The 24,079-nt window shown below is 34.4% G+C and overlaps 1 protein-coding gene across 3 annotated transcripts in view; it reads left to right on the top strand.

The window, feature by feature from the left end:
* LOC106880152 (glutamate--cysteine ligase catalytic subunit) overlaps positions 1 to 16,770 on the top strand; it is an 83,233-nt gene extending 66,463 nt beyond the window's left edge. For all 3 annotated transcript variants that reach the window (XM_089351523.1, XM_089351524.1, XM_089351522.1), the window contains exons 8-16: positions 1,625 to 1,741; positions 3,345 to 3,483; positions 4,366 to 4,478; positions 5,246 to 5,338; positions 6,177 to 6,281; positions 7,137 to 7,218; positions 9,861 to 9,958; positions 10,714 to 10,831; positions 15,707 to 16,770. In XM_089351523.1, coding sequence (XP_089207649.1) covers positions 1,625 to 1,741; positions 3,345 to 3,483; positions 4,366 to 4,478; positions 5,246 to 5,338; positions 6,177 to 6,281; positions 7,137 to 7,218; positions 9,861 to 9,958; positions 10,714 to 10,831; positions 15,707 to 15,951 — 1,110 coding nt within the window. In that variant the 3' untranslated portion in view covers positions 15,952 to 16,770. The remainder of the gene's footprint in view (positions 1 to 1,624; positions 1,742 to 3,344; positions 3,484 to 4,365; positions 4,479 to 5,245; positions 5,339 to 6,176; positions 6,282 to 7,136; positions 7,219 to 9,860; positions 9,959 to 10,713; positions 10,832 to 15,706) is intronic.
* The last annotated feature ends 7,309 nt before the right edge of the window (positions 16,771 to 24,079 follow it).

The following is a 24,079-nucleotide window of genomic DNA, read 5'->3' as shown; positions in this document are numbered from 1 at the left end:
GTAAATAAAAGTATTTATTCATTTTAAGTTCGCCTCCCTTTGCTTGTCCTTGTACTGGGCAATGAACTGGTCTGTTAGTTTTGGGTTATTTATTTTATATTCCAAACTGAACATTGTCGCTGAGCAAAGCCTCTGGAGCCATCGTGTAAAAGTGAGAAAGGGCAAAAAAAAAAAAAATAATAAATAAAATAAAAATCTTCCCCACTGCCGCCACCACCACCATTGACGGTTGGTGAATGGTAGGGGAGAGAGAAAGTGGGGAGTTATACATAGGGTCTATTGTTTGAAAGACAAAATCTTACTCAATGTCTTGTTTCATTTGGAAAGGAAAATAACGTTAACCAAACATGCTTTGAGTTTTTTGAATTCTCATGTTCTTAGTATCACAACAGTTGTGTTAAACATGAAGCAGAAGGAAGAGAGGAGGGTTGAGGGAAGAGAGATAGTCTAAGACTTTTAAATTTTTGTCTTTTTTTGTTATTTTTATTACTTCTTCTGCATACATGCACACACACACACACTTTTATGATTTATTTAATTTATTTTCTCTGTTTTCGTATGGAAAACAATATTGTGTAGTATTATACTTTGTCAGATTTTTGTTTGTGAAACACTTTATTTTAAAACATTTACTAATGTTTTCAATTGAGGGAAATATTTCTGTTTACTTGTTTTCTTGATTTTATTTTTTTTTGCTTTGTTAATCTTGATTTTTTTTTTTTTTCTTTTATGAAATCTTAGTGATTGAATATTCTACACCTTTGTCCCTTCTACATCCTTTTATATCAATGTAGGTTGAGCAGTATTTCACTGACACACACACACACACACACAAGTTCCTGGCTTTAAGGGTATTGCGAAAGACCTGGTTGGTAAGGCCCAACCGAGTTCTTTTGCAGGACTTAGAAAAGCTGAAGGATCGCTGCAACAAGTGTGTGAATCTGAGAGGAAAACATGTTGAATAAAATCATAATTAACTGATCCTCCTGTATTTCTTTTACTCAAAGCCAGGAACTTTTCAGCACCCCTGTGTGTAAAAAAGATGTACAACTGCTACTACTGTTGTTTAGAACTCCATGTGGATTATTGTCATCCAATCTGCTTCCAGTATACAGTAATCCCTCGACTATCATGGGTGTTACATTCCATAACACCCCACGATAGGTGAAAATCCACAAAGTTGAAACAGTACTGTACTGTATATATTTTTTTTTTTTAATAATTTGTATAGGGTATATTAGTTTGTATTCTTCACCATTGTACTGTATATATAGTTTAGTACTATAGATCTTTGTATGGTCTATGTTTGAAAATATTCTATTCCTTTTCTCTGTATATATTTGATAGCATTTCATTAGTCTTTAAAATAATATATCTTTCCTCTCTATTAAGATTCACATTTTAGATCAGCTCTATTTTCTTGTTTAAAATCAATTGCTTTCTTCACAGATGACTTATTACACTTCTGTTTAACATGGCAAAATGACAGCCACAAACTATTTCGGAAAATTCTAGCTAATTTTTTTCTTTAATTATTATTTTTTTTTTGTATCAATCTTTTCTTTAAAAATTAGTTAATCTCTGAATATTGAGTAACTTGAGAATCCCCTTTTTTACACTTCAGATGGCACTAAGTGCAGCTGCTCCGATTTACCGTGGCTATTTAGCTGACACAGACTGTCGTTGGAGTGTCATTGTTCAATCAGTTGATGACCGCACCAGGGAAGAACGTGGTTTAGAAGTAAGTCTGTTTTGTCCAGCCGAGTTATTGAATGAGTTTTTTTTTTTTTGGAAGGAAACATTTCTTGAATGAAATAAGAAGGTTGAGAATCTTTGTTAGCAATGGAAGTGAATAGTTGTTGAGTTTTCTCTCTCTTTTATTCTTTTAAGCAATCATGTCACCTTAGTAATAAGAGAGAAATGTTCATATTTGTAACTCTCTCTGTCTTTGTAAAACTTGATCCAACAAACTTAATAGAAAAATTTCTATAAGTTTTGATTAACCTGAATTGTTATTTATTAAATCGAAAAGAATAACAGAGAATGCTGCTACCATTGCTAACTCTTCAAATTTCATCTTTTAGTTATTTTAACCCTTTTGATATCAACCCAGCTGAAACCGCCTCTGGCTCTGTAGTACAAATGTCTTGTTTTCGTAAGTTTTGAATTAAAATCTTCCACCAAACCTTAGTCACAATTTATGCTCCTAACACTAGCTTAATGATAACTATGTTATTTTACTAAATACTTTGTTATATTTAAAATTAATTGAAAGAAACACAGAGCCTCTCAAAATGAATACAGTAATGAAGGGGTTAAACTAAGTGTTGTGAAGGCTGAGATATTGGTCCTTTCAAGAAAATCCTCTCAGTGCATGTTAGTGGAACATCACTGAGTCAAGTGGAGATGTTTAAGTATCCTGCAGATGTATTCATGAATGATGGGAAGTAGGAGGCTGAATTGGATGCTAGAACTGCAGTTGCTAGCACAGTGATGTGCCAGCTTCAGTATTTAATCCTTAGAAGAAGAACTGTTAGTGAAAAAGCCAAATTTGCTGCTTGTCCTCATTTATGGCCACAAATGTTGGACAATGACTGAAAGAGTCTGATTGTGAAAAGAAGTTCCTCCAAAGAATCTCTGGAGTAACATTTCTTGACAGATTGCATAGATTGGGGATCAGAGAATCTCCCTAGGTTGAACCACTACTTCTCTGCATTTGAGAGGTCACAGTTCCGGCACTACAGACATGTGGCTAGAATACCACAGAAAAGGATCACAAGATAGATTCTTGAAGCTGAGCCAACTGGCAGAAGACCTAGGGGTAATCTATGAGTGAGGTGGTTGGAAAATATTCATCGTCTCAGCTGGTCATGCTTGGAAATCTAGCAAGAAGGTTTAATGATAGCTGCTTCTGATAGGACCCTATGCAGGATCTGCTTGAGGACCTTACCCTCATGACCCACCCAGGAATAGTCAGTAGTGAAAGTGGATGGTTGGATTTCTACTATTCAACCATCATTCTGTTGTCCAACCTTGTGAATATTTTCAAACATCAACTTTTCAAATAATTTTAGTCTTTATTAGAAATGTTTTCTAAGATCTAAGAACTTGAACTCAGTTTCTTCACATCATTTAAGGTGACAGAGATTTGTTTGGGTTAAGATTTTCTTGTCTAGTCACTTATATAGAAGATTATAAGATATATCTAAATCCTTACTAGTTGGTGATCATGGAAGGGAAAATTTATGTCACTGAGTTCAGCTTAATGATCTAATTATTGATTTCATTTGTTTTGTTTTTTTTCTTTACTCTTCTGTTGCTCAAACATGAAATTTTTCCTTCAGCCTTTAAAACATGATCGATTTTTGATCAATAAATCTCGCTATGACTCCATCGACAGTTACTTGTCCGAAGAAGGTCGTTGCTACAATGATTTACAGTTGGTGTATGACAAAGAGATTTATGAAGAGTTAATGGCTGAAGGTATGTCTTATGCAGTTTTCCAATCTATGCTGTAAATTTCAATCGTAAGTGCTGTTTTTTTTTTTAGCCATCACTACAACTTTTCATTTAAATTTTCATGAGTTGTTATATCTGTAAAAATCTTTAACTGTTTTTCTTGTATTTTTCCATATTAGAATGTATTGTATGGTTTTGACAAATGTAAGTCATTTGCACATTGTATTGTTAGAACACTTATTTTTATAAATATGTGCTTTTTCTATCATTAACTACGAAGAGTGGAACTCAACTTTGAAGAGCAAAACCTGTTGTCAGGAAGAGCTTGTGATGTCATTCATGGCCTACAGGCATGTTTACACCTATATTATCTATAAGGAGAATTTCTTGTCTTTAGATAACTTGTGCAGTGTAATTGTCTTTCCATGTCTGAATGTACATACACATGTGAAATATGACTATATACAATCTACTATGATTAAATTGACCAGATGTGTTGTGGTACTCTTACTACTGTGATCCCAACATTGTTATTGTGTAATTGTTCTGGTATCAGCTCTAAAGATAGAGATTCCTAATGATTCAAGGATAAGATTTTGAAGATTTTTTTAATGTAACACTGATTTAGCAGAACATTCTATGCAAAGTCAATCGCTAAATTCAATATCAGATTTCTAATTGATAATTGCTTTTCCATTGTTTGATGTTTGTGTGTGTGTTCTTTGTTAAATGCATTCTATTGATAGATATTGCATAGTACCATCTATAACAAACTGAAACTTGTGGTTGTTTAGTAGCTAGCAAATTAGTGTAACTCAGTCAAGTGGTCAATCCACATTGTATTTTGGAGTTTTAATTTCTGGACCACAAATAAGTGAATGAAAAATAAAATATTATATTTGTCAGGTATTGATGATTTGCTCTCCCAGCATATTGCCCATCTCTTCATTCGAGATCCTATCTCCTTGTTTGAAGAAAAGATTAACCAGAACGATAGTACTGATACGGACCATTTTGAGGTAAGTTTCATTTGTATGTAGCTGTTTCATTGGTTTATGAGGACCTTAGATGACCAGTTAATTACATTGGAGATTATAGTTGAGTAAGTTGGCTAGGTCGGTTACTATGTGGATTTTCTCAAGTGAGTTTTTCTAGAATCTGGGAAGTACATTTACCCTTGCTTATCATGGGTGATTGATTCCAAAACAAAAAGAGAAATAAACATTGTTTTAAATGAATCAATGATAAAAGAATAATAGAAAATAGCTTTTGGGAAAATATGGGAAAATAGCTTTTGTTGCAAGACCCCCCCCCCCCCAACCCCCCAGTTATTCCTTTAACTTACCCAATTGACATTTTTATTTTAAACAATTTTAAACACACATAATGATATTGTTTCATATTTGGAAAATGTTTAGACTAAAATTTCATAACATATGATCAATAAATAAATTTTAAAAACTGAAAAAATATCAAAACATGTAGAATCTTTGACTGATTGCCAACCCATGTTATGATAGATCAATTCATGAGAAGTGTGACATGTACTGTGTTATTCTTGAAAAGTAATGAATAAATTAGTGATAAACAAGTAACGTTTCAATCCATCAGCAAGAATTCCTCAGAAAAATCTTAAATACTGAATGTAATTTAGCTTTCTGTTTTCATGCAAATACAATAATGAGTGGCAAAGTTTTTAACCATCCACATGTTGTAATTTCAATTCCTAGTTCAAACCATATAATTTTGTATTCAAATATCACATACATTTTTTTTTTCTTTGTAGAATATCCAATCAACAAATTGGCAGTCATTAAGATTTAAACCTCCCCCACCAGATTCCAACATTGGTTGGAGAGTTGAATTCAGACCAATGGAGGTAAGATAGAATCACTCTTTATAATCAGTGAAGTAACTGATTTATACTTCTGTGAGCACTAATAATGTCATGGTATGAAATTTTGGCCTCTTGCTGAAGAGAATGATATTCTCTGAATGTTTTTCAATCTTTTATTTGTTTTTACATCTCTTTTTCTCATGCTTGCTTAGGTTAGCCAAATATATTATTGAGGTATTGTTTTTTACAGCCAGATGCCCTTTCTATCAGTAACCCTTATCTGTTTTTCAAGTAAGGGACATTCACTTTAACCATTTAACATTCAGATTTCTCTGTTAAATGTAACGCTTATTTATTCATATTGTTTTGAACAAATATATTATCTTGTAGCTTTGAGATTTCAATAGCATAATTGTATAGTTTTAGAATGACATTGTAGCATAGCTTTGAGAGGCCTGATCTGGTCAGTTTGTCTGGTCAGGGAGAATATTTGAGCCACATATGGTTGGTTTGAATGCTAAATGATCAGATTCATTTCATTAGCTGTCAAAACTTTCCCTGCACAATTGCAACCTAACTACTGATAAGGTTGTATTAGAAAACAGTTGCTCTTATTAACTGCTTGTTTGTTTGAAAGAAATAGAAGTAGTGGTAGAATGGTTGAAATAGCAAGTTCCTAATTTTATTTCACTTATGTATTGTACCATTGATGTGTGCATTATTCTACCTTTGTAGTGAAGCAGTTTCACTTTCTTCTTGTCATCCATCTCACATATGTCATCGCATTCTCTGTCATCTCTGTTTGTTATTGTGACTTTTGTTACTCATCTCGTCTCTCTCTTATTACAGATGCTATTCGTTGTCTTTGCTTTCTTTGCAGATTCAGTTATCTGACTTTGAAAACGCAGCCTATGTTGTATTTATTGTTCTCGTTACTCGAGCTATTTTAACTTTCAAGCTGAACTTATTAATTCCCATATCAAAGGTAAGCTACAGGAATATCAATCTTCATCATTGTCATCATTATCATCATAATGACCATCATCATCATTCTACACCCACTTTTCCATGCTTACATGGGTCAGAATGAATTCACTGAGGCAGATTTTCTATGGCTTGGATCCCCTTTCCAAGCAACGTAATATTTTCCTCATGGCCAGACACACTTGTCATGGAAGACTGGAAAAAAATCTACATCACCTCTGTCATGGTGATGCTCACTTAAAACCAACACATGATGCCAAGATGCAAATACACACAGACACTCACACTCACTCTCTCAGGCACACATACACACACACACACACACACACGTGCACATGGCTCCTGCACAGTTTTCATCTATCAAATTCACTCCAGATGCTTTAGTAGAAAACACCAGCCCAAAGTGCCACAGCAGAATTGAACCTGAAACAACATGGTTTTAAGGTGAATTTCTTAACCAAACAGACATAGCTGTGCTTACATACATCGATTCATTTTATAATTACTATCTGTTGCTGCTATTAAGGGCATCCAACCTTAGAAACCATGCCAAAGCAGACATTGGAGGTCAGCCCAGTCTTCTGGCTTATCAGTTCCTGTCAATCAAATTGTCCGACCCATGGAAAATAGACATTAAACGATGACGATGGCGTCAACCTGTATTTCTTTCCTTGAATTAAAACGTCATTTGACATAAACTTGAAGTAGGTGTAACTAACTTTCACAGTTAGAATGCAAGCCATCAACTTCTAAATCCACAGAGACTTTCCTAGATGCATGTGGTCTTCCAGTAAGTTGTATACAATTTGATAGTTTTGCTCTTTTGTAGATTTTTATCTTATTTTTCTTATGGTAGGTTGATGAAAATATGGTAACTGCTCAACAGAACAATGCTGCACGCTTGGGAAAGTTCTATTTTAGGAAAGATATCATAACTGGTAGGTTAAAAAATATTTTTGTGTTCTTTGTTTATATAATTAATAACAGCCTCTATCGCCCAGACTATCATATGTTATACATCACTGGTCACAATGCACTTCCAATTCCTTCTTGTTTTTTTTTTTTCCATCTTGGCTCAAATTGTTTTACTAAATCATCTTCCCATTATTGTGGAGACCTTCTGAATATCTGTTGTATCTTGGTCGACACTGATATGTCCCGCATCATAATGGTGTACTTTGTTGTCTGCGTGACTGACCTGAACGGTGTACCTCGCCGTCCACTCGTTGTGTCTGTCTGTTATTTATTTGTGGTGGAACAGCCCATTTGTCTCACTCAGGATGTCCTCCACAACACTTCTCCTTTTGAGATTTTTTTTTTCTTCACACAACATTATTATATTTTTTTAATTATTATTCCATTTCTTCTTCTTCCACACACTGAATTATTTTTTTAAACTATGTATTACAACAAAATCTTTTTCCAAATTTTTTTTTTTTCACATTCCATTTCCATTTCTTCCACACACAGAATTTTTTTCTCCTCAATGCCCCAGGTAGTACCAGTTCTAAATTCTTACCAGTAGTGCTACCAACGCATAGTGACCTGACTAAAATCCTTCAAATAGACTTGTATTATTAAAAAAAATTTTTTTTTTTTGTTCTATTTCATACACAAAATTTTTTCCTCCAGAATGCTCCAGGTAGTACTGGCTTTACAGTCTTACTGGTAGCTCTACTAACACATGAGTGACCTGACTGAAATCCTTCAAATGGACTTATATTATTTGTTTTGCTTCTTCTGTGTCCTAATGTTGTGTAGTGCATAAAATTAGAATCCTCATCACCATTGTTGCATCTTGCAAAACCTTCATCGCCACTGTTATATCTTGCGTGTGTTCGAAACCTTCGTCAACAGGATTTTTAATATTTTCCACTGCGTGTGGTTCTAATCCTTCTTCAACAGGAGTTTTACTATTTTTCACTGTATGTAGTTCGAATCCTTCAACAGGATTTTTTAATATTTTTCACTACGTGTGTTCGAAATCCTTCTTCAAGATTTTAGAATATTTTTTTTACTGTGTATAGTTCAAATCCTTCTTCAACAGAATTTTTAATGTTTTTAGTTAAAATCCTTCTTCAGTAGCAATTTTTAATATTTTTCACTGTGTGTGTTCGAAATCCTTCTTTAACACTGTTATGTCTTGCATGTGTTCGAATTCTCATCGCCACTGTTGTCTTGGTCAACACTGATATGTCCCACATTATAACAGCGAACTTCGTCGTCTGCGCAACTGGCCTGAATGGCGCACCTTGCCATCTGACTCCACTTGCTGTGTCTGTCCACTATTTATTTGTGGTAGAACAGCCCACTTCTCTTACTTGGGTTGTCCTCCACAACAGTATCTCTTTCCAACCTCTTGTATACCACTTGGCAATTTCATGGGTCCACTTGTTGTCTCTGAACCTTGTGACATGTCTGGCCCTGCAGAACTTGCGCTTTTGGTATTCTGCAATGACGTCATTCACTTTGCTTCATTCTTGAATTACTTCATTTTGGATATGCTCTCATAATGAAAGTCCTTGCATGGACCTTTTCATGGTGCTTTGTGTCGTTGCCAATCAATGATGTTCTTCTCTCTTCATAGCACAAAATCAGACAGAGGTGGGAAGCAATAAAATTGGGATGCTAAAGGAATACATCTTCTTGAAGCATAAAGTTAAGAATATGTGTTGAGACATGGATAATGTAATCTCAAGAACAAGAGCAGGGTGGAAGGCTTTTATCTCAATAAAAGATAATTGATATATGATATTCACATAAACTTCCAAATTTTTCAGTCAAATTTAAAAGGAAGACAAAAAAATCTAATAATCTGTTTTAACTCTTTCTTAATGAGCTTATGTCTTTAACGTTGTGTTGTATTTTCCCAATGCATTACACTAATAACTTATGTAAATCAATACAGGCATATAAACTTTCATGGTGTATTTTAAACATTGGAGGTTTATTCAAATACTTATACCAGTTTGATACTCCTTCTCTACTGACACCAACCTATTGTACAACAACATATTATCAACTACTTGGTTAGCCTAATATATTATTGAGGTATTGTTTTTTACAGCCAGATGCCCTTTCTATCAGTAACCCTTACCTGTTTTTCAAGTAAGGGACATCTTTATTTCTCTTGGCTTCAGAGGTATGAAGTGAATGGGCGATTTATTGACAGGAGAAGTGCCAACAACATATGTAGACTATATGAGGCTCTCCAATACAAAGGATATGTGAGACCTAAGAAGATGGCAATGTTTTGTTTTGTGACCCTTGCTGCACTTTTACTTCTTCAGTAATGTTGGTGTCCCCCAAAAAAGTACCCTGTACACTCTGTTAAATGGTCGGCACTAGGAAAAGCATCTACCTGACACTGGAGCCTGATGCAGCTCCACAGCTTTGTCTGATCTTGTCAAACTGTCCAACTGATGCCAACATGGGAAACAGACATCGAATGATAATGAATGATGATGATATTCGAATATCTTACTATAGGTCTTCATTAATTAATGAAAATTTCTTGTTTAGCTTTGGCTTTAATATCAGTAATATCTGTTGCTTAATATTTGTAATCACTTTTTGACAGTGAACTCACCACCCGAGGCTGCAGAATGTGCTGGTTGTTGTGAACGGATCAATGAAAAATACACCCTGATGACAATAAATGAAATCATTAATGGAAAAGTAAGATTCTAACTTTTACAACATTTTAATATTATAAACATCTCTAATCTTTCATCATCTGACACAAGATCACCTCCTCCAATGCCTCCTCCTCTCTCGAAGACTACTTGTCTTGCAAAGTTACTTGGTGACCTTGCCAGTTTAGGAACCACTTAAAAAGCACCCAGTCCACACTGTAAAGTGGTTGGCATTTGGAAGGGCATCCATTTGCAAGGTTTTGGTCAGCTTGAAGATATAGTAGAACGCAAGATGCTGGGGCGTGAAACTGAATTTGAAACCTTTTGGTTCAGAAGCAAAATTCTTAGCCACGTAACCATGCCTGTGCCTATTAATGTGTCTGGTCAGTGAGTCGAGTGTGGTGCTGAAGAAGGAGCTAGAATTCCTGAAATATGCATATACAGCCATTACTGATTTTTCTATCTTCAGTTGCATTGTTTACATAGACATATTTGTATACAAAGCATCATAACTTTCACTGCTGGCTCTAATCTGCAGAGATGACTTTAAAAAGTGATATATATATATATATATGTGTGTGTGTGTGTGTGTGTGTATATGTAGGCACAGAAGTGGCTGTGTGGTAAGTAGCTTGCTTACCAACTACATGGTTGAAACTCTGCCAAATCAGATTGGAGCCTGGTGTAGCCACTTGGTTCACCAGTCCTCAGTCAAATCGTCCAACCCATGCTAGCATGGAAAGCGGACGTTAAACCATGATGATGATGATCCTTCAGATGAAATGATTTCTTTTACAGGAAGATTTCCCTGGTTTAGTTCCTATGGTCAACAAATATTTAGATTACATTGAATGTGATGTTGATACCCGGTGCACTGTTTTACAGTATTTGAAATTAATATCCAAAAGAGCTTCAGGTAAATTTCTTTTTTTTTTATTTTCATTTTTCTTTAAATATGTTATAATGTTTTATATTCAACATAGTGAATACTTAGAATCTTAATGACTAACAGTTAACAGATTTTTTTTTTGTCTACTACTAAGACACCTGTTTTATAAGTTCAAATATTACCAGGGATTAAAGACATCCGAGCGAGATTGTTGCCAGTGCTGCTGGACTGGCTCGTGTGAAGGTGGCACGTAAAATACACCATTTTGAGCGTGGCCGTTGCCAGTACTGCCTGACTGGCCTTCGTGCCAGTGGCATATAAAAATCACCCACTACACTCTCGGAGTGGTTGGCGTTAGGAAGGGCATCCAGCTGTAGAAACTCTGCCAAATCAGATTGGAGCCTGGTGCAGCCATCTGATTCGCCAGTCCTCAGTCAAATCGTCCAACCCATGCTAGGATGCAAAGCGGACGTTAAACGATGATGATGATGATGTTTGATGAAATAAATACATCTACCTTTGTTTATTACTGGTTCGTTCGTTACTCATGCAGGTGACATGAAACAATCAGTTGTAAGTTGTGTTATGCTTATCACAAATTGATCCATGATAACATGGGTCGGCAATCAGTCGAAGATTCTTCTTGGACACCCCAGCAACCACCCACAATGCCCAGGAAGACTTGGGGATTCGGAATGAAACCTATTTTTTCCATATGTTTTAGTATTCATTTACCTCTGATCCATTTAACATGGTGTTTTTTGGAACAAAACACTCACGACAAATAAGGATAGATGTCTCAGCTAAGTGCTGGTGTCATTTTTATCAACGGCATCCTCTTCAAAATTAATCTTCTTGAAATGTAAGAAATTATTACCGTGATTATAATATTAGTGAAGGAAAAGCAGAAACAGTGTTGATCTAAAAAATGTACTGTGTTTATTTCCATCTTTCTACTTTCTGTGACCAAATCCCAGTTGATATGATAAGTACCAATGAATTAATCAGTGGTTAGAGCTCACAATCATGAGGTAGTGAGTTCGATTCCTGGACCAGGCTGTGTGTTGTGTTCTTGAGCAAGACACTTTATTTCACGTTGCTCCAGTTCACTCAACTGTAGAAATGAATTATGATGTTACTGGTGCCAAGCTGTATCGGTCTTTGCCTTTCCTTTGGATAACATTGGAGGCTGGTATGAATGGGTAACTGTTGGTCTTCCATAAACAACCTTGCCTGAACTTGTGCCTTAGAGGTTAACTTTCTAGGTACAATCCCATGGTCGTTCATGACCGAAGGGGGTCTTTACCCTATTTTAAAATCTATGGTTTTGAACCAATGCTAGAAATCATTGGGCAGAGAGCAGAACATGAAGCAAAATAATTTATTGTATTTAATACTGGGGTCGATTTGTTCAACTAAACCCCAAGGCAGTGCCCCAGCATGGCCACAGTTCAATGACTGTAACAAGTAAATGATAAAAGGTAAAATCATGATTTAGTTTTCATTTAATTGTAAAATGTAGTTCGTTATTATAATGAAAACTGGCGTCAGCTGAGCTGACATGTAGAAGTAACTCTTCTTCTTCTGTATAGCTAATGGTCACCTTTATTACTATATAGTCAGGAAATTCTTAATGTAGATAATGAGTAATTAGCTAGAAGACTTTTCACAACCTGTGCAAAACTGCTTTGATTGTTTTAATTATGTATTTGCCACATTTGGAATACTGTTGTATCCATGTGACCCAAGCTGTCAACACACTTTATTCTCCACCGTCCCACACAGGATCAGCTGTAACACTGATATTTGTCTCATCAAAATATGTCATATTTTAGTTCATTATCTTACTTGTTTTACACCCGATTGAATGCTATGTCTACTTTTGTGTTAGGGTTTTTGTTTTTACACTTGAATGCTGTATTTCTTTATGAGTAAGGTTTTCCTTGTCACACTTGAATGCTCTGCCTATTTGCGTGTGAATATCAGGGCTGTGGAGTCGAAACAAAAACTTCAACTCCAACTCCTCTACTATTGGCACCTCCGACTCCTCTTTATGTAATTAAGTGATTGTGGTCTACATATCTCATAAAGCATATATGCCTGTGCTTGTACTTTGAGTAGGGTTATATCTTATAACTGGTTTGTATTAAAGAATAAAGATATTGTGAGTCAGAGTCTGTATAGTTTTACCGACTCCAAATCCAGCTACCCCTTAATTGTTTCTGACTCTGACTCCACGGCCCTGGTTACTATAGCCTTTGTTTTTGCATTTGAATGTTCTTCCTATCGCTAAGCACTTATCCTTAATGCTAGAATAGAGTTTCTTTTAGCTAAACTACATCAAGAGTTATGTAACTTGCCCAAAGGCAAGTTACAACAAAAAGGTTTGAATTCGTAGTCAAGGAATCGGTTGTCTAATACTTGACTACTTAGCCTCTGTGTGTGTGTGATTGGTCATTCATTTCTAGTTCTCTGTGAAAACATGTTTGGCTATGGGGAAATACTACCTTGTTTGGAAGCAGTTGACAGCTGGTGACAGGGAAAGCATCTGTCCAAAGGAAAACCTGCCTTGGTAAACACCATCTGACCCTTACAAGCATGGAAAAGTGGACGTTAAAATGCTGATGATGACACATACACACACACAAATATCTATATATTATGCAATGTATTTAGTTAGTAATTAACATAGTTACAACCCTTGCTTGACTTTAACATAATATTGTGTTGAGTTAAAAGTTTTGCAATATTTTGGTAATTTATTTGCTTTATTCAAGTTACAACAAAAGTAGTCTAGCATTCAGAATAGGGACCACCAAGGTCCACTGTCTGAAGCCACCTTTCTGCCAGTTAAAAAAAAAATTTTTTTTTTTATTATTATTATTATTATTATTCTACACTGATACCTAGTGGAGGCGCAATGGCCCAGTGGTTAGGGCAGCAGACTCGTGGTCATAGGATTGCGGTTTCGATTCCCAGACCAGGCGTTGTGAGTGTTTATTGAGTGAAAATACCTAAAGCTCCACGACGCTCTGGCAGGGGATGGTGACGAACCCTGCTGTACTCTTCCACCACAACTTTCTCTCACTCTTACTTCCTGTTTCTGTTGTGCCTGTAATTCAAAGGGTCAGCCTTGTCACAATGTGTCACGCTGAATATCCCTGAGAACTACGTTAAGGGTACACGTGTCTGTGGAGTGCTCAGCCACTTGCACGTTAATTTCACGAGCAGGCTGTTCCCTTGATCGTATCAACTGGAACCTTCGATGTCGTAAGCGACGGAGTGCCAACAACAACAACAACATGATACCAGTTCTTGTCCTTGGAGGTAAAGAACTTCTTTACTAAAGCTTCCACCTCCTTTTGGTTGGTGAAGTGTTGCAAACACATGAAGTGAGCCATGAAATGGAACAAGTAATAATCCAAGGCAGATATTTTTCTGCAATCCTAACATGCAAGTGGTTGAGCAAGGGCCGGTTTTTAAAACCTGTTGCCAAACATGGGTGTTTTGAACACAAGGTGATGCTCTGCGTCTGGTGGAATTATGAGGGGATAATTCACTGAATTTATTCTGGACAGTCGAATCACCAATGCCGACATGTACTCTGAACAGCTGGAGCAAGTTGTATGCTATTGTGCAGCAAAAATACCTGGCATCGTTAACAGAAAGTGAGCTCTTCTGCAGCACGACAATGCAAGACCTCATACGGCTCAAATGACCTGGAATAAATTCTAGGAACTTGAGGGGACTGAGCTGATTCCATGCTCAGCATGTCGTCCAGACTTAGCTATGTCTGGACTGTATACTGGTTGTGGAAGAGATTTGACTTTACAAACTTTTACAAAGTACAGTGAGTAATGCGCAGTAATATTGTCATATCATTGTTAGCATTTTCACATCCATTTTAATCAGTTAAATAAATCTTCTTGAGGCAGTCTTTACTAATCCTTCTTTATGCCAGCCTTTGTTTTCAAGGAAAGTGCTTTATTCCACTGGTCTTTTCATTTCAAACCACTGAGCTGTAGAACATTCTTTTGGAATGAAAATTAAGATGAATCACATGCTAGTTTTCTTCAGCTCAGAGTTTTTCTGTTTTATTTTTGGAACTTGTTTCCAGAACTTACTTTTAGACTAGGATTTGTGGATCATCTTTAGACCCAGGTTCTCTTTAATCAGTCCTATTTTTACGTCAAATAACGACAACCATCATTGACCCACACCAGCTATGGAAAGATTTACAAGGTGAAGCCAGGCCTGACCTTTTGTAGGCCATCTCACCTGGTTAGGAAAAATGAATCACTCCTTGTAACCAATCTTCCTCCAGTTTATAGTCTTTTATTTCAATATCATGCAATGCATTTACTTTCCTAATCAGATTGGACAAGTGATTGAAGTTTCTTGACGATGTCTATCTTTGTAAAAACTCTTTATTCTGATTTTGGATGGTAATCATACGAAAAATTTATTTATTTGCTTCTTAGTGAGTTGGTTTTCAAGTTCCTGGCTTTGTAATGACTAAGCAATACATGGTAAATGAGACACCAAGAGTTTTCATCTTCTTTGAGAGTGAATACAAAATCTTCCTCCCAACTCTGGTTTAAAATTTGTTTTTATTTTTTCTTAGAATATTGTGACAGCATCTTCCTTCACAAACACTTGTAACTAAAGAGATTAAGCCTATGCTACAACTAGGCTTATATATATATATATATGAATAAATAAAATTTACATCTAATCAGTGAACTTTCAATGTCTTGTAAATGTTTTAGAAAAAAAAAAAAAAGAGGCAAGATAAGTGACTTATATGAATAATTTTCTTGTCATTTCCATCTTTTTTGGGAAATGTTTAACAAACAAAATGTACAGAATTATAAATGCTTTTATGTTTCTGATATTAAACAGGAGATCTCTTGACAATGGCTCAGTGGACAAGACAGTTTGTTACCAACCATGAAGATTACAAAAATGATTCGGTGGTCAGTGATAAAATCAACTACGATTTGATGATGGAATGTGACAAAATTGCCAATGGACAACATGAATGTCCACAACTATTTTTCAAGTATCATAGCCGTACACGAGATAACATCCCTGCTGCTGTTTCTAAAGCTGAAGCTAATCTAAACCGAAAAATCTATGCTAGCTAAATAAAAGATCATTGCTGTTATCCCCCCACCCCAACTTGGTTTTAAGTTAAATTCGATACTGGATAATCATTTCTACTTAATTTCATTCTTGATGTATCTCCCGGTTTTATTTACATTTTAATTAGCTTTTTAAACTGATTTTTTTTTTGACAACAAAGATTTCTTTTTAGTTTTTGGTGAGAAAAACTGTTTTTCTTTTTCTTCTGTTAATAGAATTTATATTATATTTTTTCAATTGCCTTTGCCAACTCAAAGGTGTTGCTTCTTGATTAAGCCTAAACCCCAGCCCTACTAATAAAACATTGTTAATGACAGATGAATGGAGAAAGGATATTGCAAACAAGTAGATAACTAAATGAAAATTTGTAATATTTTTGTCAAGCTTCTTTTCCACCAGTCTCACAGAAATTAAACCTAATATTAAATATGCTGATTAAACAAAGAAAAGATAAATGAAATCCCGGAAAATGAAAAATCATTTTTTATACAATTTCGGCTGATATGAGAGTTGTCAGTTTGTGTGAGAAATGTTGTTAGACTAGCTTCAAGCTATAATTTTATGCCTGCTAATTATATTATAATTCATTGACTCTCTTCTGAGCAATGGTGTAATTAATGCTCAGTGTGATAATAATCATAAAGCATTCAATCATTATTCTGTTATGAACAATCATTCTTAATCTCCAGTTAAATGTTTATGAGAAAAACAAAAACATGAATAACTGAACTGTTGTTTTAAAATCTTTTCAGTTGTTGAAACCAAAATATCATGTTATAATCTTTTTTCTAAAATGAGAAATAAAATAATTTTTGAGTAAAGTGTTCAGCATGTTCAGTTTGTAAGAATACTTTTTGATCTTCCACAAAAATGATCTTTGGAGCTAGCCATAGAAGACTAACGGAACTTTTAATGTAAGGTAACATGAAAGAATCACTAATGCAACTTCACTACAGATTGAAATTCAAATGGAATATCAGTCATATTAATCCTTCTATAGGAGTGTCTATAGAAAGACCACAAGCAGGTGCTAGTTTTTTTTTTTCAAATAAGATTCACAGATTCAATCACTTGCTGAGAATGCATTAATTGATACCAGAAATTTCCTCCATAAGAAATCTCTGCAATCCAGTAGTCTGATGAAAGCCTTCTAAAACTAGTGTTGGTACGCTGTTGAAAGGCTTGTTCCTCTGCTGTTCAATTCAATTCAAATGCAACATTTTTACACATAATTCATTCATTGTAAATTATTATCAAACACTATTTCAGCCCTACTACTGTTCCTGCATCTTTGCCAATGTTATTGGGTTGGTACATAATTATTGCAGCTTTTTTTCAAAACATCTTTAAATGATTATTCCAGAGTATATTCACCATTTACTGCTTCCCATTTGCTTGGCAGACAGTCATCTAAAAAGGTTTTTGTTAAATATTGTTATTGTCGGAAAAAAAAGGTGCAATAATTATGCACCAATCCAATACATATCAGTTCAGTGAGCTATTTGCCTTCAAAGTTTAGTGACAGCAATACAAGATATAGATGCCTTAGAAATTTTGCCATTTTATCTTAACCCTTTATATTTAAACCGGCCATATCTAGTTTCTCACATCAACCCTACAATATCTTTCTAAAAATTAAGTCACCGCCACAAGATAATGCATGATTAATTCAAAACAATGAAGACTAGAGGGTTAAGCCAGTCATTAGTTATGTTCCTACAGGTGCATCAAGAAAATTTCACATTGTTTTTGTTTCAAATATTATCAGTTGTGTAAAAGTGCGTTTTTTTGATCAAGTAGCTTAGGCTTTCAGTTTTAAATTGAACTAAGGAATATGCATTGTAGCAGATTTCATGAACTGTTGTTGGTGGTCGGTTCCCTTGAAACTAGTTATTCTGAAGTAAACCATACCAATGCAATTCAACTTTGTCCTAAATAGCAATGAGACTTATATTGAAGATGGCACCACTAAAAAAGAAAGACCTGAGGATTATGTTGTTGTACTTGATGCTTTTAACGGTCAGCTTGGTCTCCTATCTATAATCATCAGACAGGCATTGAGAGATGACAGTCCACAGGTTTCCAATAGGACTGAAAGAGGTTCAGCAGTTTCAAAGGGTAATTATAAAATTACAGCTTCCCAATTACCATCATTTTGCAACAAGGCAAATGTAATCACACTGTCTGAAACTAATGAAATAAAATCAGTCCACTGACTTAATGTTAGAGCATTCCAAAACAGAAATATTCCTGCTGAGATAAACAGTACAGAAACTTCTCATAGTGTAATCACATTAAACAGGAACACCGTCTTTTTGGCCATTTTATTTTGTTTCAGGAGTAATATGAAGAAGCTTAATACAGCAATGTCTGAAGAAATGTATTGTACTAGTAAAGTTAAAAAAGAAAATTTATGTTGTGTTCCTTTGGAGCTAGACTTGTTACATTCTACAGATATGTATGTACAAAAGCATACATATAGGCACAGACGATACGCCTAAATAGTCATTCAAAAAGTACACCAACATAACATTTTAAGCATATGTCATGAATCAACCCTAATTTTATAGTTTATGAAGCCAGGATAACAAATTTAATCTTGCACTGATCTTTCACAGTACCCATCGGTCATTTTGTCTCGTTATTTCTCTTTTGCTTCGTCTAATTATCTGTCTCTCTCAACAATAATTCAGCAGAACCTGAATCACAAATGTATAACATATTTATACAAATGTATCATAATGGTTACATAGATACTTCACAGAGATAGGCAAAACTGTATTAAAAAATTCTCATGTGATCATATACACATGATGTACTCAAAGATTAGCCACATACATGCGTCACAAAGTAGATATATCTTTGTGTAAGTGTAAGACTCAATTTATTCTCAAGTAGTTGAACAATTGATGATACACAGAGGTGTCCTTGAAAACCACATTTCAAAACAAAAATACACACGATATAAACATGCTTTTTGTTATTGGTTCTTTTTACTGTGGTATTTCATCCACATCTCAAATTGTAGTGGATAAGTTACACACTGAATAATGTGGTTCTTGGTTCACTGGATCTGAGAAAGGGACAACGATCACAACTGCAATGTCTTCCATTAGAGAGAATGCCATCATGAAACTTTTTAGTCAATCTACCAAAAAAAAAAAAAAAATAGGAGAACCCAAGTTCAAATAATATTCTACAGGCTTGAGGGGGAAAAAAAAAAAAAAAAAAAAGGATGCATTAGCAGACCCTGCTACACAAAGATAGAAGCTCACATCGAGAAGGCTTTGATAAGTTCTGTCCACTCCGGTCTGAGAAATGCTTTGAGCCAGAGTATCTATCTCCTCCATGAGTAATTTTTTGTACTGAAAAGTTCCTGGCTTTTGCTAAACGAAAATACAGAAGGATCAGTTAATTACAATATTTTATTCAACATATTGCAGCAGTCCTTTCAGTTTTTTCTAATATCTGCAAAAGAACTTGGAAGGTTGGGCTGCCAATCAGTCCTTTAACAAAACCCCTTAAAGCCAGGAACTTTTCAGCACCCTTGGCTTCACATAGTTCACCATTTACCTCATTAAATTATAATAAAAAACTTTAAAAAGTCCATGCTGCCATGAAGATGGTATCTTTAGGATACCATGTTAATGCTAATATTACTACTCATTTGTGTAAGTTGATTAAATTTTTTTTCCCAAGAGATGGTAAAAGAATTACTACAGCTTCCAACTTATTTAATCTTTTCACATTCATTCATTCAAGTTAAATTCTATTACAACTGCTTATCTCATTCACCACTGAAGTAAGGAGCACACTAAGTCAACCTGCTGCTATGCTAGGATTAGAAACTGTCCAGATTAGATAATAATGTCTATCCTACCCTAAGTGATATTGCTATAGTCAAGTGATCATTTCTTTTAGTTCGTAATATCTAATTACTTAGAATATATTTCACTTTTGCTAAAAATACTTTCATTATATTTGAAAGTTATTTCTAGTATTATAATGCAGATTCCCTCAAGTAACTTTTTAAAGCCAAAAGCCAACTTTGGCTCAGTTTTATGAGTGACTAGAGAATCATGACATTTTTAACAAGAACTCATTTCTAATATTAAACGCAGACTTTACACATGTACATTAATATAAACATACATGCACATAGGATCTGGTTAGATGAAACCCAATAGCTTTTAAATGTATAGAATGTTAACAACTATTGTCTTATGGTAGAGAACAATGCGTGACATTTATAAACAACTGTTTAAAAAAAAAAAAGTCATTCAAATGCTTCTATTTAACATGCATTTATGTAGTCTAACCAGGAAGTTGTATGTTGCACACTGCACCTTTTGGGACACTACTGTAATTTCCTAACAAACAGCTGTTGTTAGTTCATCCGGTGGGTGTAGTCTGGCAAATAATTTTTTTGAAGCAGCCCCCAGAGCAAATAATTCAAAACTGAAAGGTCAAAGCATATAATCATATTGAGAAAGAAGAGCTGCTAAATCGTTTTTTTCCTTCTAAGTAAAATCCATGACTGTTGCTGTATGAGCAGTTACGGTTGCAATATTACATGAACCCATGTATTACAACCATAGATTTAATTCTGGGTAAGAGACATCTATACATACAAATAACAGGCTCCTGCTTACCAAATTTCACCTACATAGCATTGATGAATCAAAAGCCAGAATTTGTGAAATATGTGCATGGTTTGTTTTTTGTATTACACATTTAGTGAATCCATGGGCCAGTGCATCTGATGACAGGAATAGTCACGGTGTTTCTTAGAACCACTAAAGGAGATGCAAAAATACCCTAACTACTAAATAATTGAGAAGTTTCACTTAGAGATCATAGCTCCAATAATCAGCAATGTTTAGTTCTTTAACCCACCAATTCAGCAGACCTAGGAATCAAAAGAGCCATCTTTTAGACAGCAGCATCTTCGGCACATTAATTTGACAAGATATGACAGACTCAAAGAAAAGCAGGTTTCACAATTAAAATAGTTCAACCTCAGTAATTCTTCCTCACTAGCATCACAAGAAATGTGTAATATTTAGTAACCAAAAGTGACTCATGTATTATCAAGCCATTTCCATCCAGATGAATGAGAAGTTACATGGCAATAATGAGTCATGTTTGGCTTCAAGTGCCAATGATTTATGACTAAAAGTATCGTGAGCACAGCTGCTGTCATCTACCACCAGATCTGCTACATTGCTTTAGAACCAAGAATGCTAACTTGTTACTATCTCAGTAACACCAGTGGCTTTGATCTAGTATTTATTGAAAATCCAATATATTGTTTAATGAGCAAGATCAATAGTGTTATTCAAAAGAATAACAAAACTAACATTTCAATTACAAACCCAAAAAGCATCCATGATTTATGTAATCACTGATCAATGTCCTACCTACCTACAGCTAAGAATGAACTGAACACTCCCACCCACCAAAAGAAAAAAACGCAATTACTACAAAATTAGAATTATTTAGATTGTGAAAGTCATTTGCAGTACTTTTTTTTTTTCTACTCCATTATATATTTGAAATATTCTATTGATTTTCTTAAGTTAGTGTCTAATTACAAGCTAACACAATGGTGTTTCCTTGGATTTGAAAAGTAAGACTGAATGCAGCACTATAACCTAGTCACTAAATTCAAATTAGAAGCAACTAACAATCATCAAAAGTTCACAGGATTAAGTAAATTCACTGCAACAGTTGCTAAGTTATATTTCAAATTTGTTACTTAAAAGATTTCATTTTCTGACAAGGAAAAAAAAAAAGCGAAACCATAAGATCAGAAAATTAACAAGGAATGCAAGTCTAAAACAACATCAACAGCAATGTGGTTGGTACAAGTAAATCTCAGACTTTTTTTATTTTAAATTCCATAAAAAACAAAATTCAGCATCAAACACTAAATTGAAGCAGTCCATGACAAAAGAGCTTAAAAAGAAATTTTATATTAATGATCATCCTAAGAACTTAGGTAGCAGACAGTGGCCTATCTCTGTTCTCACCAGTTGTTGAAAAATAGAAAATCTAAAACAAAAAGGTCAAGAATGTTTGACATCATTCCTGTGTGCAGTAAAATGCAGTATCCAATTCTTCCTTGCAGTTAATCTCAAACCAAGTAAGTTATGTGGGTGCAACAGAAAGTTGATGTGATAATAGCAAAGAGAACTAGGCAAGTAACATTCAAGGCAATAATTCTGACACTAGATATATGTATAATATTTAAAGTGACAATGTAATTAAGACAAGAATAAATTTGAGGCCAAGCAACAAGACCTTATCACATTCCACAAATAAGACAGCAAAACCCCACTAAAAGTTACCTGGCAGGTTAGATTATAAAAACCAAAGATATACTAATGCACAGTCTATCGAACAAGGAATGAAATTCCAGTTTCTGTAATACAAATGAATTTACCATGTGTAAAAATAAAAATTCCAAGTTATCTGGAATTGAGAATCACAGGCTTTTTCTGATGAGAAAAATATTTGTCAAAGTTTATCAGTATTGCATAGTGTGTAATCCACAACAGAATGAGTTTCAGTGAATTTAAATGTAGAAGAAATAAAAAGTGGATCTTAAATGAAAGGGGTTAGTAGAAAGTTCGTTTTTCAAAAGAGTATATAAAAAAGTTGCAGCATACTTATTCTCAATGACCAGTGGAATGGATGTGCAGCTAAGAAATTGGATTCAAAGATACAAACAGAATGAAAAGAGATTCACTTGGATTACAATCAGGTGAAGGCAGTAAGTAAAAGAAAAAACATGAAGACAGGCTGTGTTGCAAGACTTAAGTTACCAATATTCTGAAAGCATGAGAATATTTTGGTGTACCACTAAACACCAACACAAACTGGATTCAATTGCCATATTAGATGTCATAAGTCAGTTTTTTCTTTCCTTTTTCAACAAAAAAAAAATCGTTGGGTTTATTAAAATGTGTGTTTAAAATATAAAATTGCAATGATTTTAATTCTTAGTGTTATGCTTAAATGAAAAGACAGAATACTAAAAGAATTTCTAATTTAGATCTGAATGCTTCTCAAATGATTATCTCCGTAGTATTGAAGTACAATTAATGATCATCTCATCCACAACATACAGAATTTGTATGCATAACACTAACAGGTTCAGTTATCCAAAACAGATAGCACCTCACTTTTGTGTAGCATGTGAAAAGATTGACAGCACCTGAAGAGTAATATATCAAGATCAAATAGTTGTTTGTGAAGGTGAATACAAGCAAACTAGATAGATTCCAAAGCATGGTAGGGGGGAAAAAAAACTAATTGATAGACAAATTAACAGTACTTGCAGATATGTCCAAACTCTAAATTGTCCATTAATGTTCAAGAAAATGGAACTAAATAACTTAGCTTACAATTTTAAGCATTTGTTTTCATTTTAAATGGATCTAACTATCATGGTAGTCAGAAATTGTTTCAGCCAGGTTGTTCTGGATGTTAAACCAACCAAGTAAATACACACACTTGAAATAATGCTGACAGAAAATCCACATAGTGTTAAAAGTTTCTCTCCCAATTTAATTATATCCAGTAACTCTCAAACAAAACTATTTTACCTGAAAACAATACCAGAAATAGTCAAATATTGTTAAGTCAAAGACAAGTAGGGTACTATATTAAATTGATACATTGGTGATTTTACTTAATCTTCCTTAGTTACTAAATGCTGCTACATTCAAACCCTTTTTGATAGGATAAGCTATAAAAATCTTTTAAATCACTAGTGATGTTTTTTTTTGAATGTAGGTATAATACATTTGATTTTAATTCAGCTAAACTAAAATTCCAGTTAATTTTAACGTTGAAGTCCTGCTGTTGGATAATAAAGTTTGGTATCCAAAGTTCATTTTTACAAAATAGAACCCTCATGCCAGTTCAAATACCAGAACCATAAGGACAAAAATAGTAAACAAAGCTAAAGTTGTCATTTTTAAGGCAAATCTTACTTCATATGAAACTAAATTGATCTGCTTTAAATACATGTTTACATTTGGTTTCAAGAAACTGAATTCACAGAAGAAAAATGTTTTTTTTTTTTTCCATCAATAATAGACAAATAGCCAATGGAAAATAGTT

This window comes from Octopus bimaculoides, chromosome 4, assembly GCF_046866305.1.
Source record: "Octopus bimaculoides isolate indiv1 chromosome 4, ASM4686630v1, whole genome shotgun sequence".
Lineage (NCBI taxonomy): Eukaryota > Metazoa > Mollusca > Cephalopoda > Octopoda > Octopodidae > Octopus > Octopus bimaculoides.
This window is presented reverse-complemented; position numbering and strand designations above follow the sequence as displayed.